At 43.3% G+C, this 18,991-nt stretch overlaps 1 protein-coding gene across 1 annotated transcript in view; it reads left to right on the forward strand.

Moving 5' to 3' along the window:
• The window catches only part of BRINP1 (BMP/retinoic acid inducible neural specific 1), a 413,405-nt gene that overhangs the window by 318,072 nt on the left and 76,342 nt on the right, over positions 1-18,991 (forward strand). The window contains exon 5 of the mRNA XM_078641975.1: positions 1,675-1,780. Coding sequence (XP_078498101.1) covers positions 1,675-1,780 — 106 coding nt within the window. The remainder of the gene's footprint in view (positions 1-1,674; positions 1,781-18,991) is intronic.

The following is an 18,991-nucleotide window of genomic DNA, read 5'->3' on the forward strand; positions in this document are numbered from 1 at the left end:
AAAGCCTCATTGGGCGTGTGCATCCACCGCCTGGGACTATCCATAACCACGTGGTCCCATCATGTCAAAGTCTTTGTCGATTCGCTCAATCTTCCTTCCTCTGAGAGTGCTCAAACGAGCAGAACTGAGATTGGGTACAATAAGCATCAGCTCTCAGAAACAAGAAACGTCTTCGATGATAAACTCTTTCCAAAATAGTTTTCTGTGTTCTGATTGAGAGAGTTTACTAAGGGTAGTCATTGGGTATAGTGCTAGGAAGCATGTGGCGCTCTGATATCCTTGAAGGGGGAGGAAGGGGCAGAATAGATGATGGGTGTTGAGAAAAGGAGGCAGAGAGTCTTCAAAAGATGAGAACCTGCTTAGTAAACAATGTTCTGTGACCATGTATGGTGTATTCTCGATCCTAGACAATAATATTTTGGTTATTGAAACGTGCAAATACGTTTGATGTTTGTGCAGACTGAAAATGGCTTTGTGTTTTTTTTTTACACTACTTATGGTGGAGTAATGCACGCTTACAGATGTACTTATGATTCCTACTACAAAACATTCGGATCCATCACTTGAAGAAAAAAAAAGCCTTTACATTGCCATAGTCCCGTATATACTTTGCCGCACCTGGCGAGAAGCATGTGTACAGTATAAATAGAGGGATAAAGCCCTCCCCCAAGTGTGCTGTTGAGGACATCGCACAGAGTGTATTAAAAGAAGCTCACAGGGTGAGCTACAATAAAAACCTTCCTTATTGCAGTAGCACCCACCGAGTTCCCGGTGAGAGGCATATAGAATTCTTCTCCCTGTCTGGAACACATTTCTGAGTGGAAGTGATGAAGAGAGCTCCCGTATGTGTTGGGGCACCTTGAGGACTTGATAGGAACTCCCAGATGAGAAATATATCAATATAGCCCACTGCTAGAACAGAGTAGATAGTCTGACTACTTGTATAACTCTCACAGAAAGGGTAATATCATTGGAGTCCAGATCTGATAGGCTCCCTCCCTGGGAAACATCCTTTACAACGCAACTTTTACAACGCGCTACCATTACGACGCAACTATTACAACTCAAGTCATTACAACAACTTGCGCTGGAGGGCGCTCTAGGATAGGGAATAGTTTAATTACTATCCAACACCTTCCCTACTATCCACGGGGACTGGAGTTGGAATAGTAAATTAAATTATTAACTATCCAGCGCCCCCCAACGCAAGTTGTAGTAACGACTTGCGTTGTAAAAGTTGCGTCGTAATGGCATGCGTTGTAAAAGCATGCGTTGTAATGTCATACATCCCCATCCCTTCCACCCACTGCTCTTCCACTCACCTCACATCCCCAATAGTCCCTTCCCCGCTCCATCGTAATCCCACACTCTTACACCTAGAATCCTCGCTTCTGCCTTCTCTCTATCCCTACATCCGAACTACCTACTAAAAACATCACTGCATACAGGGCTCGCTTAGTTTGTAGCTACTTTCTTACTATTTTATTTAAGTCACATGCTTACACACATCTGTGGGGAATACCAGTACCCTCCAATGAGATTATTGCAATTTACTGAGAAATATGGAGAGTTATCGCCTGTAACCAGCAGTACAGAGAAATGATGCCTAGATTAACCTATATGTGATGCCTTCGCTAACAGAATCACAACATAACAAAGCTCTCTGTCTTGTAGGTCACAGAAACCAGGACTGGTCCTCTGGGATGTAGCAGTTACGACAACCTGGACTCTGTGAGTTCCGTCCTGCTGCAGAGCACCGAAAGCAAACTTCACCTCCAAGGTAAGGACGGGGCAGGTTAGATGCAGATGAAGGAAGGGATGCAGTTGAAAGAAATATTGAATTACTGAGTGAAGAATGATGGTCCTCTCTTTATTTTATTCTCAGTGACTAACAACTAATGTCTGCACTTTGCATATTTAGAAAGTTTTAAATCTATGAAGTGTCTTTAGGACTTGTGCTAAATCAGTAGATTGGACATGGATAATCACGCCATATTTCTCAAAATGTTAGGGAATGTATTCCTTCCCACTTGCTAATTTTTTAGAGTGAATTTCTGACATTTTTGGCATTCAAATAACATTTCGCAAATAATCTTTGAGAGCAGAGACAGTCCAAATTTCCCAGGACCAGCTCTAGAATTCTTACATGAATTTCCAATTGTATCAAAAGTTAAAGCTTTTTTTGCAAGTGTCAAACACACACACACACACACACACACACACACGCACACACACACACACACACACACACACACACACACACACACACACACACACACACACACACACACACACACACATATATATATAAATTAGTCCTGTACTTTGTGAATTTTTTGTTCATGAAATTTCACATGGCGTAGCAGGTGCAAAATGTTTAGCTCTTTTTCATCTGCAGGATGCTGGTTTGAGCATTAAATATGTGTGTGTGCAATACATTTTCGAGATAATTTGCAATATTTAGTTTTTTTCCTTTCAAGAAATGTTTTTCCCTTTCATTTCACTGCCATACATTTTAAGGATGTTCTCTCCCAATTCCCAGTCGAAACAGACACATCTCTAATGTATCCAGGGTGAAAATGAGACCCCGGCGAAATTTTAATTATGCTGGTGTAATTGTGTAACTTATTAGGTATTGTAAAGACCTGTGACTGCCATGCTATCAGACTTGCAAACGTTTAAGACGCATAAGCCACCAGTAGTGGTACCAAGCCACATTAGACCATGAGGTGATGGTGGAGTCATTTGCTCCTCTGAGAGGTTCTAACTATGGAAACAGCAAAGGAGCTCCTTAAAGCCTAGACATATAGCTTTGAAGTGTTGTGCCAAGAACATTCACAGAGGTGCAACAACAATGAACACCTTTCTTTGTTATTAAGTATGTATGCAGCATGATTCTCCTCAAACAAACTACTACTCTCTTCTATTTTGACAATAACAGGACTCTAGTACGAACAAGCATCCATGAATCAGATGATCTCTGTCACTGGTTTCATAAAACCCTGTCATGTTGGAAATTTGTTTTAGTATTCACTGTCAAGATTATCCAAGATGTTATTAAAGTGTTAGTTCTACAAAAAGATCAACAGTAATGTAACATACAAGATTCAAGGCTTAGTAAAAAAAGATTTCTTTTAAACCTTAACAATTTTTTTTTTTTAAGTTTGCAACACATTAATACATTTGCTAGACAATATAAAATCTGGGTTACTGCTCTAGTTGACTTGATACCACAATTAGGTTCTCCCTTGGTTTTTCTTTTCCTTTTTTCTTTTCTCCGCTGCTCTTCTATTCATCCATTCGTCGTTTCTGTTCCCTCTCTGCCGACTAGCGCCAAGAAACCGCTGGGTGTAAGCGCGCTCTATAAGTTTTTTTACATAACATAACATAACAATACATATTTTATAGAAAAGGTTTTTAAAGATACTTCTAGATGAGTTGTAAAGTAGTTTAACATGTATGATTTAAGTGCTAGTACATTTTTAAAAAACATTTAGCAAAACATCGATTAATTTTCTGGACAAAATAAAAACAGGGTTGCTGCTCCAGCTGACTAAATGCCATATTTCACAAAAAGAGGTTTAAAAAAGATACATCTGTTTTTTTTTAAACCAGGACAAGCAAATATAATGGTAACTAGCATTTGTATAGCACCCTTTAATACATTGCACAACCTGTCTTTCCAACTTATTCACTACCAACCATTTCTAGCACTGTTTAAAGGGAGACTGTTTTCGCTGTCCGATTTTCATATGGCCTGGCATAAGGAAGGGTGTGTGTGGTAATACTACGAGGTCCAAGAGCTCAGAGATTGCCCAGCAAGGCACAGGTAATACTTAGTTATTTAAATGAGCCCCTGAGAGGGTAAATGGCTACAGTCACACTAGAAAACCAAGATGCCATGGAAATATTAGGCATTGACTTCCCTGACATCTGTAAGCATTCACTGACAAAAGGGGAACCCTCGGAATTACCTTGCCATTACTGCAATTGACTCCTCAGGTTGTACACCAGCAGTGTTCCCTTTTCTTAATTGTCTTTTGCTTTGATTTATGTATATTTGCGGCATGTATCTCATCATAAACATTAGGTCTTTTGTGCATATGGAGATGGCACATGGAGTACGTGTCTGGACATGATATTGAGGTGATTGTTCATTAAGCACTGTGTACATCTGCAGTATGTGTACCTACAATACATCATCAGTGATTATTGAAACAATGTGTTAAGGATTGGGCCAAATTATGAATCCACACTTCTCAAAACTCAGCATATTCTTTTAGCTATTCATAGTTTTAAAACAAGTATGGGGGCCATTTTATTAATGTGGGGTACTGCCTATTTTAGTAATAAACTTAGCTGGTATCAGCCTGCTTGCCAACTAAGATCTGGCAATGCCAACTTGTTGTGTCCCCAGAGAATACATAAGGTTAGGATGGGTGGCAGAGCCTTTTCCTATCTGGCAGCCGGCCGCTTCAATAAATTGCCACAGAATGTTAGAGCTCGTAATGAGCTCACTACTTTTAAGAAACTTTTAAAGACATGGCTATATTAGTTTAATTTGTTCATTAAGGACCATTCCCTCGAAGCGCCGAGAGATCCCTTTGGGGATGATTCGCTTGCGCTGTACAAATCCACAAGTAAAGTAAAGTAAAGTACTGGTGATGCTCGGCAGCTATTCATCGCATCTGCTCCTGTGAGAACCACTCCCATCTACTCTTCAATTCCAAGATACTTGGCCCCAAGATCTCTAGGTGTGCAACAGGTGTCTGTGTCCTCTTTCTGCCCCCCCCCCCCACCCAGCATGCTTTTGTATTATAGAAGGGGACGCAGATGCTTGAGCACACTTATAGTACCAGTTTGACAGTAAGGGGCATTCCCTCGTTTGCATGGGGTCTCTGCCTCTGTGCCCATTCCATATCATGACTGTGGGCATTAAGCTAAAGAGCCTATCAGAAAGCCCCCTGACTGTGTGCCACAAAGGGGTGGAGCACAGTCTGCGTGCCCCTGAGTACACCTTTTGAGAGCAGGGAAAAGGGGGTTCCATGGACTTCCCCAGATATCCCCCTGCAGGTGGGTACAGTCACTCACTGCCCCTACCGACAGGGAGATCTTTCTCTGGGCATGTAAAGCAGGCCACATTCTGCCTGCGCTGTGAAAGACAAAGCTTCTGCGTCAAACAGTCTGTGCCTTTTACTAATGCACTGACCCAAGGCCAGAGACAAGTTTGCATCTGGCCTGGATGCAGAGGCCTGGATCTGTTATAGTGTGTGGTGTCCCTGTTTGCACTCAGCACATCTAGTAGAAAGCATACTGTTAGGAATATTGTGCCTTTTCTATTCTGGGCATTCCCCTGCTTGAGTTACACACAGTAAACAATTGATAAAATTGCTGAACGCACATGATTTCAATGACACATGTTAGATATATATTATTATGTTCTGCAGTGTGGTAATTAATCCTACTTGAACATATTTGCAATGTTTTATTTAAATGCTGACTGCTTCATTTTTACATCCGAGTGTTATTAATTTTTATGAGTTCTAGAAGGGTATTACATTCATGTCTCACTTTGATGACATTAAAACAACACAGTCAAATAGAATAAACATAATTGAAAGGGCATCATGTCACTTTCTATCCGTTGTTTTCATCAAGAGTTCTCAATAATAGGATTATTTTATAAAAATTGAGCACAGAAAGTGAACTGGAAAAAGGAGTCTTCACACAGGGTGACTCTGGGACAGGTTATAAATCATATCTGCGGTTCCTGTTGAAGGATTCCAGAAAGGGAGGCACTTAGCCTTCCTGCACTGATGTTTCAGGGCAGTGGTCCTCATGAGACAAGAATAGCATGCCCTGCTATTTATTTTCTTGAACAAAGAACATCATTTGTTCAAACAGGTATGCAGTTGTGTTCCATCTTTGAAACTCAAAATAGGTTTTATTTTCTGCTTTGGGAAAGTTCTAGAAAAAGACTAGTGCATAAAAGATGCAGAAAGAGAATCCAATTGTTATGTGTTAATAACCTTAATCATATTGAAGTGGTATTCAAGCTTCTTGTAATCATTGCTGTAATCATTGCTGCTACCATATTATCTGCCTTAATTGTGGGTTAAAAATAAAATTTAGTAGCTAGGATTTAAGTTTGAAAATAAATATTTAAAATATATCCTTTATGTTATATTTCTTTTTGAGTGTGTTATTCCTCAATGAAAAAGAGTTTGTGGTTTCACTGATTGTGATTGACTGCTACCCTGAACACATCTCACAAAGATATTGCTCAGTGGGTTGTGCAGTGGTTGCAACACAACTGTTTTTCTGCTTTGGGTTGGCACATTGGCTAAGTTCTTAATAGCATGGGATCAGGAAACTGATTTCTATGTCTCTAGAAAGTCTATAGAATGTATCAGCGCCACTGCACAAGCAAGAGAAGTGCACCCCTTACATAATGCTGCCCCTGGTTGCTAAACTCAGCCTGCTTAACTTCCTCAAAGCCTGTCCTGACACAGTATGCCTTATCACCCTGCCAGATGTAGTGTGTCTCATCCTGCCAAATGCAGTGTATCCCCTTCTGCCTACCTGCACCCTTTATGGTAGTACCCACCACCCCCACACTGGATCCTCACACTGTTCTGTATAAACTTCCTACGTCTACTGGCATTGCTTTATTAGTGTGTGGTATATTTAAATCCTCAGAATGCATTTTCATCCTACTCTATGCCTATGCTTCATCCGCATGAATGTGTGCAGTTGTATTTGGTGTCTTCAATTCATAGTTTGTTATTCTCTGCTTCTTTTTGTGTATATGGGCACTATGTTTGGCTATTGTATGCATATTCATTGGCTTTAAGTCATTCACATATGTTTGTGTGTGTTCAGCATCATTTGTGCTTGATCATTAATTATTTTTTGAGCAAGTATTGTGTGCTTCATCACCAGAAGTTAAGTACAGATCCAATGGTGTTTTGTTCTCTACTGATATTTTGCTCAGACATGCATTGTGTACCAGTGCTCTACCATGGCGTGTTGTCTACAAATGCATTACCCAATTGTTTTTTTCTGTATGTTTGTGCTTGTACATTATAAGTCAATTGTGTGTATACATGCTTGGACTATCTAAGAGTTATCACTGTGAGGTGTGCAGTGTGCAGGAGGCCTATCAGTGTGTGTACATGAGCATTGCATTTCTTAGTTTATCAGTTAATGTTTACTTAATGTTAGAAATTAGGTTTCTGGTTTACTAGGGTATGCAACTAAGCTAGACAGAACCCGCCACTCTAGTCAGGGTAAGGGAGTTACACACCCAAGATAACTCTGCTCACCCCATTGGTAGCTTGGCAGAGCAGTCAGGCTTATCCCAGAGGCAATGTGTAAAGCATTTGCTCAACACACCTACACACCAGTGACACACTAGGCGCACCACAAAAAGAGACTCCACACCAGGGTATATAAAAGTATCCTTCATATTATACATAAAATACTTTAGACCATAATCACATAAATCACTTTGCCAACTAGGCAATTGGCATAACGTCACATAGTTCATAAAATCACTTTGCCACTAAGCAATGGTCATGACAGCACAGAAGGTGCACTAGGGTATATACTCATAGATAGCACACATCACAAAAACACCATCAATGTGCACATAAATAAAGGCAACTTCCTGAAATAATAATTAGTGACCTCATACTGTAAGGCAAAGTGACATATATCATAATATCAGGGCCTGAGCTGCAAAAGAATATACTGTAAACCACGAAAGGATCACAAATGATGTGTCAACATATGCATGTCACCATATATTACATAAACAACACCTATGACAGCACCTGCGCTCCTAAAATGAGTTGATCAATAATGTGAGCACCACGCATAGGTTATAGAGCACCTGCCTACCTACTACCTCAAATATGGTGCAATCCGTCAGTCTCCATGTTCATAAGGGAGAGTGCAGGAACACCTGCCCGCCTATTAGAGATTATATGGTAGTCTGTTCTCCGACTACTGAAGCAGTGCCTCCGCCAAGGACTCACCCTTTGTGTCTCCAAGGTCCTGAACCACTACCAACCTGGCAGCCAGGCACCCCACCAAAAATGCACCCATAGAAGGGGGCACACAATCACGGTGATGCACGGGAGACCTGGCTCTGTCTTTCACATGTGTGAGGAGAGCAAACAGCAGCTACCCATGACCGTATAGTCAACTGTTAAAATCAATGGTGCCTACAAGACGAGGAGTGCTGAGCAACCCCACTGGGAACCACCCGGGTCTGCGATAAGCAGGCCCAAACACCACCACCAGGGGTCTAAGATCCACCTTGCAGTCCCCTGATGTGGCGGGCATGGAGCTGTACAGAGCCCTTATCTCTCGGTGTCACCCAGCCCCGCCCACATAGGAGCGCGGTAGGCCGCACCATTTCCTTCCTTGTCGCTCCTGCTAGATCGGCTCCCTAGGCAGCATTAGAGTACGGCCCTCGGCACCACACTGCCACAGGGAGAGTCACAGAGTGGTATGGCGGGGCAATCTGCGGGAGAGAGTCAGACCTTCAGAGTTGCCAAAGATGAAGCGCTCAACACACTGTGCTCCACCTCAGAAAAAGGGTAGTGCTCTTCATGTGCCATCAAGAGGATTGAGGCTCACCGCAGTGCAACCTTCCACAGGCTCACAAAACAGGAGGGCAAGGCACACCCCCCAGTCCCTGGAGAACAACTGGGGGCAATAGAGCAGAGAACAACCAGAAGGCCAGCTCATCAGGGTCCTTTCAAAGCAAAGTGGCAGTCCTCCTTGTGACCTAACAGGTCACAGGTAGGCACAGCAAAGCAAGCAAGTTCAGATGGTGGTTCCTCCTGGCAGTGTGCAGCATGTAGAGCCAGCAGCGTCTGGTTACAAGTCCCACACAGTGTCTGAATCATGGCATCACAGCCCCTGTATTTTTACTCTTGAAGTCTTTGTTCTGGGGAACTTCAAACAACCTTTAGAAGTGCACAACACTCCCATTCAATTGCCAGGCCCTAGCTCCAGATATACTACAGGAGGAGCAGAGAAAGCATTGTAAAAGTTAGGCACAGCCCTATTCAGGTCCAGGTGACAACTTCTACCACTACTCTGAATGCAGACTAGTACCTTTCAGTCTGCTATAAGTCACCCAATAAAGGCAAGACACACCTCAACACCCCCTTGTGACTGCCTACAGTGAATGCACATCCCCTGCTCCTGTCATTCTAAACCAGACATTGACTACACAACCAGGCAGGGCATAAGGAGTCACAAGCACACAGAAATGCCCACTTCGAAAAAAGTGGCATTTCTAAAGTAGTAATAACAAATCCGCTTTCACCAATAAGCAGGACGTATTCCTACTGTTCCAAACATAGCAAACATGGCCAATTACCCATTTCCTATCATACATGACCTCTGAAACAAATATCAGGGCATTCCCAATGCAACCCTATGAGAGGAGCAGCCTCACAGTAGTGAGAAACCAAATAGGCTGTTTGTCACTGCTAGGGTATGCCGCAGAACAAAGGCACATGTCCTACCTTTTATCTAGACAACACCCTGCCCATTGGGCTAACTAGGGCCTACCTTAGGGGTGGCATATATTTAGTAAAAGAGGAGTTTCATATGGGGCAAATACTTCAAATTCCACATCTCTTTGGCAGTAAATCGCATACATAGGTCCTGCAGCATCAGAGGCCTGAGACAGGTTTGAAAGGCTTCTTCGGTGGATGGTGCAAGCAGCTCTGCAGGCCCACTAGTAGTATTTAAGTTACAGGCCCTGGGTATTGGAGATACCACTGTACAAGGGACGTACAGGTAAATTAAATTTGCCAAAGCAAACACAAGGAGATGATGGACAGGTGCTGAAACTTTTCCGCCAATCAACCCAGTCACAGATCTGGGTTGAATTCATCAGTGTTGACTCTGTGCCTAATGGGAACAGTCCAACCAAAACTGCCAAGCCAGGTCTTCCCTGAACCGGAAACAAGCATCCTGGACAAGTCTTGGGATAACACTCCTCATCAGCCAGGCTAGCATGAATCCAGTGGCAAAGTGAGCAAGGGACCCATGTATAGGCATACCCTGCCAACGTAGGGCGAACAAAGAAAACACAAGGAGATGATGGACGGAGTGCTGAAACTTTTCAGTCACAGATCTGGGTTGAATCCATCATCGTTCTTTAGCTCAACTTGTCGCCTCAGTTCAGACACAGCTATATGCAAATCAGTCTTGACCCTGTGCCTCAAGGGAACAGTCCAGCCTGAACTGCCAAGCCAGGTCTTCCCTGAACTGGAAACAAGCATCCTGAGACCTTTTTCGGGGTAACGCCCTTCATCAGCCAGGTTAGCTTAAATCCACTGGCAAAGTGAGCAAGGGACCCAAGTACGAGCATACCCTGCCAAGTTTGGGCGAACAAAGCAAACACAAGGAGATGACGGATGGTGTGCTGAAACATTTCAGACACTCACCCCAGTCACAGATCTGGGTTGAATCCATCATCGTTCTTTAGCTCACTTTGCCACCTCAGTTCAGACCCAGCTATATGCAAATCAGTCTTGACTCTGTGTCTCACGGGAACAGTCCAGCCCGAACTGCCAAGTCAGGTCTTCCCTGACCCCAAAACAAGCATCTTGGGACCCGGTGTAGACCAATCTTACCATGTTTACAAGAGAGAGCGTATGCACCTTCGCACTGATCAGCAGTGGCAAAGTGCCCAGAATCAGAAAACCAACAAAAACAGGTCAGAAAAAATGCAGGAGGAAGGAAAAAGGTTTGCGGATAACCCTGCAAAACGATCCATGTCCAACACTTATGCATTACAAAAAAACTTTTGATCAATTTACTTTACTTTACACATTCCATGAAATAAATATATGCAGTCTGTTAGGCTGCATTAAATACAAAGTGTGTGTTGTGTGTATATTCATCTCGACACTGTTTGTTTAGCTGGGTATGATGTGAAGATGTACTTCATTTTCATGTGGTACATGCCTAATGTATTGAATGATACTATATTGAATTGTATTGGTTGTGTGCCAGTGTCCTAACAAAACCTATTCGGGGCCCATACCAGAGTCCACTTGCCTTGTTCCCCACAAGTTACATAGACCCACAGGCTTTGGATTCATTCCCCGATTTACTAAACTTGCATTCAATGCAATGCAGAAAGGGAAATTTCCATGCTGAGTTGTATGATAGGGACAGAGCAGAAATGCATCATATTTACAAAGATCTGGCGCACTTCTGCTCTCGCCTTGTGCTGGCACACTTGTGGCAGCCTATCACCAACACAGAAACCCTTGTGCCATGACACAAGAGGGCCGGTGTTGTTGTCAAAATATTTTTGCATAGAGTATTTTCATTTTGAAGGTGCTGCAAATATCAGGTGTCCGTAATCCCTCTCAAGGCACATAATAAATTATGCCACCTAGCGCAAACATCAGCTTAATAGGAAACTGTTTATAACACAGGACTGGTGATGGTGGTCTTTATTAAATCTCTCGTACTGAACTAAGGTGCACATGGAATATTTAAAATCATAATAATCTCAGATTATTGGATCTTTTAAGGCACAATATCAGCAGAGAAAGGAAGATACTTCTAGCAGCTTGTATGTAACAGTGAACAATTGCACAGAGGTGAGCAAATCACTGATGCCTGGTGGTGGCAAGCCCGATGTTGTATTTGTCCCTCAATCCCAAAACACGCACAGCCGGAAAATGGATAATTGGAGGTAAGTAAACAATTTAATTAATAAAACGAATTTCGTAGCGTGCACTGCATCGCATTTTGCGATGCAGGGCGTGCTATAAAATTTGTTTTATTTATTAAATTGTTTACTTACCTCCAATTATCCATATTCCGGTTTTTAGCACCCCCCACCCTGCCCCTCCCCGGCCCCGCCTTCCTGCCCCACCGTAACTCCCTCCACGGGCCGCGGCTTAACACGCAATGTTTTCATGTGGCTTGTGCCTGACGCCCTCGTCACTCTAACAGCATGTGTCAAGAATTATAGAAAAACATTAAACTATGATATACAGTAGGAAAGCGAAAAAAATACCATCTAGTGGTTGAATCTTTCAACAGAAAACCAGAAAACCCAGGGTCAATCCGTCTTCCCCTCTGGACCACATTGTGTGCTTCTAAGTATTTTAGTTCTCCATGCCTCCTTACACATCCTTTCTGAAAGACCATTGCTTGTGTTTGATTTAATAGACTATAATGTTGCTCCAGTCCATGCATCATACACATTTAAGCCACATGTATGGCACAGATTAAAACTGAACTGCCTCTTTGTTCACCAGTGACATTCTTTTCAAAGGCAGTTTCAGATTTGATGTCAAAAAAACTTTTAGTAAGTACCACTTAATGCAGTGATATAATTAGAAATACTGAGAGGAAACACTTCTGCATGTTAAAGAAATACTCTTTTTCAAATTTTGAAGGAGACTTTATCATATTTTTACATGCTTGTTGAATAAATTACGTGCTGAACATTTCATGGTTGAAGGCTCATGCACAAGACAAATCCGCGGCTGGGCTCTCCCTTTTAATTGGTTGGCTTCCCACCTCTATCTACAGTCACACTACAGAGGTGTGCTGTCTTCACCACCTACCTTCGGCCAGCCCAGGTTCCTCCTGCCTTATAGGTCAGTACGGTGTGTCTGGACATTCAATCAATCAATCAATCAATCATGCCATTTGTATAGCGCACTACTCACCCGGGAGGGTCTCAAGGCGCTTGGGGGGAGGGGTATGCTACTGCTCGAACAGCCAGGTCTTGAGTTGTTTCCTGAAGGCGAGATGGTCCTGGGTCAGCCGAAGGTGGATGGGGAGGGAGTTCCAAGTCTTGGCAGCCAGGTAAGAGAAGGATCTTCCTCCGGCGGTGGCTCTTCGGATGCGTGGTACGGCTGCGAGGGCGAGGCTGGTGGACCGTAGCTGGCGGGTGGGTGTGTAGAAGGTCAGGCGGTCGTTGAGGTACTTGGGGCCCAGGTCGTGGAGAGACTTGTGTGCGTGGGTGAGGAGCCAGAACGTGATCCTCTTGTCGTCGGGGAGCCAGTGCAGGTTCCTCAGGTGGCTGGAGATGTGGCTGCGTCGGGGGACATCCAGGATGAGTCGGGCGGAGGCGTTCTGGATGCGCTGGAGTCTTTTCTGTAGCTTGGCTGTGGTTCCGGCGTAGAGGGCGTTTCCGTAGTCCAGTCAGCTGGTGACGAGTGCCTGGGTCACAGTCTTCCTGGTCTCGGTCGGGATCCAGCGAAAGATCTTGCGAAGCATACGCAGGGTGTTGAAGCACGATGAGGAGACGGCGTTGACTTGTCTGGTCATCAAGAGGGAGGGGTCCAGGATGAAGCCCAGGTTGCGTGCGTGGTCGGTTGGCTTGGGTGCGGTGCCCAGGGCTGGGGGCCACCAGGAGTCGTCCCAGGCGGAGGGCGAAGATCCCAGGATGAGGACTTCCGTCTTGTCCGAGCTCAGTTTCAGGCGGCTGTCCTTCATCCACTCGGCGACGTCTTTCATCCCTTCGTGTAGGCAGGTTCTGGCGGTGTCGGGGTCTCTGGTGAGGGAGAGGATCAGCTGGGCGCTTCTGTGCACAAAGGGAGCAGCCGCTGTCGGTAGTGGGAGTACCGGCAGGGCGGTGACGTGGGGAGGGGCAGGGTAGGGGGTAGTAATGTATGGATTACGTACTTTACTAGGTAAGTAAATATAAAAATAAATAAAACGAATTTCGTTGCGGGTACTGAATCGCATTTGGTGAGGCAGTGCAAGCAACGAAATTCGTTTTATTTATTTTTATGTTTACTTATCTGTTAAAGTCCGTAATCCATACATTACTCCCCCCCACCCTGCCCCTCCCCTCCCCACGTCACCGCCCTGCCGGTACTCCCACTAGCGGCTGCAGCTGGAAGGGAGAGGTTTTTGCCAGGACTTCAGTAGCAGGCTGATATGTGGCAGGTCAGGTGAAGCCTTTTCCACACCGATTCCTGCTTATGAGCGTCGAGTGTGATGAACAGTGGCAGGTTCCCGTGATGCACCCTGGCATACTCGCACCTAAGCAGTGTAAGGGACTAACATCACGTGCCTCGAGGATTCATCAAAGTGCATCCACCAATAAAAATGCAGCTTCCTGGAAGTCTTATTGTGATTGACATATTTGTTGAAGACTGGGAAAGTGACGTACAAATATTTATAGGTCGGGGAGAAATGGAGGGGAAGTAGCCTATACGCCATAGCTGATGACTTTGGAACTGGGAAATTATGTTTGAGTCCCTGCCTCAGCTCAGCATTATGTGATTTTAGGAAAATCCCTTAATCCCTCCCTACAATAAAAGATGTGTAGGTTAGGCTTGGGTCATAGCAAAGAAAAAATAACTAAATAAAAAATAAGATGTGACTGCTCCCTCAATTTGACAGCAGGCTTAAGGCTGCATCACAGAAGATAGTAAAGCCACCATGGAACACCCAGCTTCCAGAGAAATCACCCACAACCCCATTATGCCAGTAGTGAGTTGGTGGCAGCTGTTTAAAGCATCCTTCATTGACCCAGCAGCACAGGAGATCTCCTTGCAAGCAGACTACTGCTGACTGGACAGCCACCACAGTAAACCTAAGAAACCTGATAAACACACATTAACCACTGGGTGATTGAGGGGACCCAGCAGGCCCTAGGACCACACATTGCCAGGGCCGCAAGGCCCTTGATTACTTTGCTGTTGTGCACACCTTACTTGTGTATATGCATACTAACAGCAGTCTGGCTCAGTGGTGTACCGTAAAACCATGGGTCCCACACTACAGAATGCAACGAGGGGCCCCTGAGTCTTCCATTTCCATCCAATATTCATTGGCATTGGGTTGAATAGGGGCCCTTGATGGACTGGGGGCCTCCTGCACAACAGGGGTTGCAGGGGCCTGTGCTACGCCACTGGTGTCATTGCGTGAAGACGGGTTGGTAATGTTTGCTGTGTATCCATGCAGTTAATGAATAGCCATGCATCTCATTAGGAGTGATGCATGTGCGTTAACTGCACACCTGTTGTTTGTGAGGTGCTGTGTGGCGCATAATTACGTCTCACTCTTTTCTGTTTTGCCAGTCATTTAAAGATATACAAAGATGAAATCTCGTGAAATCTCGTACTGTATTCATTAATTTATATGAACAGCAAAGAATTAGAAACCGAACAGTCCCCAATACTTCTTAAACAAATGTTGAAAAAATTCTTAATTTTTTTTTGGAACTAAAACTAACTGTGGATAAATACCAATTAATTGGGCAAAAAATAATTGAGGATAAGTGCAAACACATGCCAAAAATTAAATATAATAAGGCTGGGTATCCTACTTATAATTTCTAGCAGAGCTGCCTTCTGGTGCAGCAGAGAGAGGATCCAACTGTCACTGCTGAGTCTGACCTTCTCAGAATCCTTCTTAATGGTATCTCGCCAATCGGGGGATGGCTTACACAATAATTACTTCCTCCTTTCACTGCAGTGTGCAGAGACCTTATTAGGAATTAGTCACGGGCTGCAGATTTCGTTGTAGGATTCAATCCTCCAAAGTGATTAGTGCGCCTGCTCACCCGTCAGCCCGCCGCGCTGTCATGTACCAGCCTCGCGCCCTGGTCTCGGGAGGGATCGAGTCCTTGGATGCGTAGTGACAGCCTGACAGAAAGGGACCAGGGCTTTGGAGAGCTAATCCCATGTCCGTCCAACCGCGCTCACCCCTGCGCGTGTCACATACACAGCATTCTTGGGGGGGGGGGTGATGGTGTGTGAATGTGTGTGCGTGTGAGTGTGTGTGTGTGTGTGTGTGTGTGTTTGTGTGTGTGAGAGGGTGTGTGAATTTGTATGCGTGTGTGTGTGTGATGGTGTGAGAATGTGTGTGTGTGTGGGTGTGTGTGTGTCAATGTGTGTGTGTGCGTGTGTGAGGGTGTGTGAATGTGTATGCGTGTATGTGTGTGATGGTGTGAGAATGTGTGTGTGTGTGGGTGTGTGTGTGTGAATGTGTGTGTGCGCGTGTGTGAGGGTGTGTGAATGTGTATGCATGTGTGTGTATGAATGTGTGTGTGATGGTGTGTGTGTGTGTGTGAATGTGTGTGTGTGTGTGTGTGAGAGGGTGTGTGTGTGTGTGAGGGTGTGTGAATGTGTGTGTGCGAGCGCGGGTGGCTTGTGTAATTATCATTCGATATCAGACTGTCTAATCATAGGGTTAGTTTACTGAATGGTAATTATTTGGTGGTGTTGTCCTATCATGTTTCAGTTGTCAGGGGCCTTCTTATCAGCCCATGTTTAGTTACAGGGCTGGCATGATCCAGGAGAAGGTGACGGTTTGCATTATACTTTTCTTCAGACTGAAATGGCAGAATGAAAGCAATCATGTCGATTTTTGAAGCACTTAGGCATACTCATTCAGTAGAAACTAATTCTTATTAGCCCTTTGCTAGCCCAACAAGATGCCAGGGTTGCCAAATATCAATTACAAAGTGAGCACAGCGAATTTCCCATGTAGAGTTCTCCATTGATCCCACACATGGATTTGCTGGGTGCGGGAACAACAGACATGATTTTTGCAGCCAAAACACAAGGTTGGGAAAATTGCTTTGGAACTGGGCTGCTGTGCAGCCCGGCCCCATTCCCTGGCCCCTGCTAACTGCCCTTCTAAAGAACAGGGGGAACATGTAATGCCACTTACTGTGAAATAAAAAATTATATATATATATATATATATATATATATATATATATATATATATATATATATATATATATATATATATATATATATATATATATATATAAAATCGTATTTCATATCATCATATCCTGCATCATATGATGTAGTAAGAGGCTACAAGTTAAATCACAATAAAGTAGAGTTAAGTTGGAAACCAATAAAGTGGAATGTGCCTTACACAACAGCAGCATTACTTTTATGAAGTTTAGGAAACAGAAAACATGCATGACTGTAATAAGACTGTCAAAGGGGCTAAAGTATTTCAGAAGTGTTAAAATGGGTAATAGTAACGTCTTTATTTACTGGTCATAGAACTGACCTAAGTGCAGGATGTAGATGTAAGTAGAAATCTTAATAATCTTCTTCTTCTTTCCCTCCTTCCTCTTCTTACTATTGTTATGATCATTAAGCTTGTAAATAACTTGTTCTTTAAACGCATGTCTAAAAATCTCTACATTGCAAACAACCTCAAACAAGCATTGGCATAGCCAATAGGTCTTGCCTTTGGGATCTTATAAGTGTTTTGACAGACCTATTGGCAAACAACTGAAGCTTTCTCTAGCCACACCTAAAAACTGGGACTCGCAATGACTATTAAGATGTTTTAAGAGGGAGTGGGGAGTTTAAGCGTGACTTAATACGTCAAAAAGAAATATCCGGAAGCAGCCATAGTCTGACACACAAAAGGAAAAGCCCTTTCTAAAAACTTCTTCAACTGAGAAATAGAAACTACAACCCCTACCTTCACACTTCCCGTCTACCAAACCAGCAGTGCTGGGGAAGAACAATTATTGTTTTTTGGGGAAGTAGTGTAAAGAGTAGTGGTCAAAGCCATGTAGTTTCTTGGAGCTAATAAGAAATAATCTGCATACTAAAGTGCTGTTCTGTGGCGATGCAGAGGTACACATTTTAGTACTGCCTTTGAAATGATCGGCTGCCCACACTATAGTAAACTACCATGCTGCGACGCTCCACCTTCTTTTCCCTTTCAGTGAGAAGAGTGCATAGAAGCTAGCTTCTGCATGCCGTTGCTTAGTGAAATGATAATGTATCAAAGCAGCCATTTACTCATACCATCCCCTTAATCCAGCTATTGTTCAAAAGGTCACAAAACCTCTTGAACTCGTACCTTTGTGGTACAGCGATCTGCAATTTGCCAGAGCCTAGGTACAGTGGGCTATAAGTGGGATGAAAAAACTAGTGTTGTTTCAAAGGGGCGTGGCCGGTGTAATTAAGGACGTGGCTTAAAACACATCAGCTAAACATCTGTGTTTAGCATAGTGTGCTGCCCGACTGGTATTTTGCTGTTTCTGTCATTGCATTCAGATATATGATAACACGCGTAACATTATACCTACAACAAGCGGGTACTATTAGCTTTGTCAATGGTTGTTAGTTGCATAAAATAAATAAGCAACATCTGTCGCGGCACCCACGCTTTAGTTTTAATGTTAAAAGTAAAGCGTGGGTGCCACGATTATAGCAAAAGTAAAGAAATAGAAAAAAAATCTATTTCTATATTTTTTATATAATCGCGGCACCCGCGCTTTACTTTTAACATTAAAAGTGAATCGCGGGTGCTGCGATTATAGCCAAAGTAAAGAAATAGATGTTTTTTCTATTTCTTTACTTTTGCTATAATCGTGGCTCCCGCGCTTACATTTTAATGTTAAAAGTAACGCGGGTGCCGCGATTATAGCAAAAGTAAAGAAATAGAAAAAAACATCTATTTCTTTACTTTTGCTATAATCGCGGCACCTGCGCTTTACTTGTAACATTGAAAGGGCTCGTATTGCTCGGATATAATTGCCCTGACTGGCTGTGGAAATGGGACCATGCATGTCGCAGTCAGATCTTCATTGACTATCCATGGATTCTTGATTCTTGTTTTAATTTATGATGTTATGATGCCTGTGCTATGAATGCCATTAAAGTGGATTCCATCTGTTGTGTACAAAACTTACATAAGGCAAAACAGCATCTTGAATCACTGTAATCAAATTCCTCATCTGCTACTTCTGTTGTTGTTATTATTATTATTACTGTTAATTTTATTATTATCATTTACACAATGTAGCTTCAAATTATCTGTGGAATTTTAAAAATGCTGTCTACCTGATGGAGTCATGTTTTTCTTTTGCCACCAATGCTTTGTAGAGGAGAGATGGAATGTTTTTTTTTCTCTTATCAAGTATTTAATTCGCTCATTGAAGTAGCATTTCGGATAGCAGCTTAATAGGGTCACCTAGAGACATCTT

The sequence above is a fragment of the Lissotriton helveticus genome, chromosome 5_1 (assembly GCF_964261635.1).
Source record: "Lissotriton helveticus chromosome 5_1, aLisHel1.1, whole genome shotgun sequence".
Taxonomy (NCBI): Eukaryota; Metazoa; Chordata; class Amphibia; order Caudata; family Salamandridae; genus Lissotriton; species Lissotriton helveticus.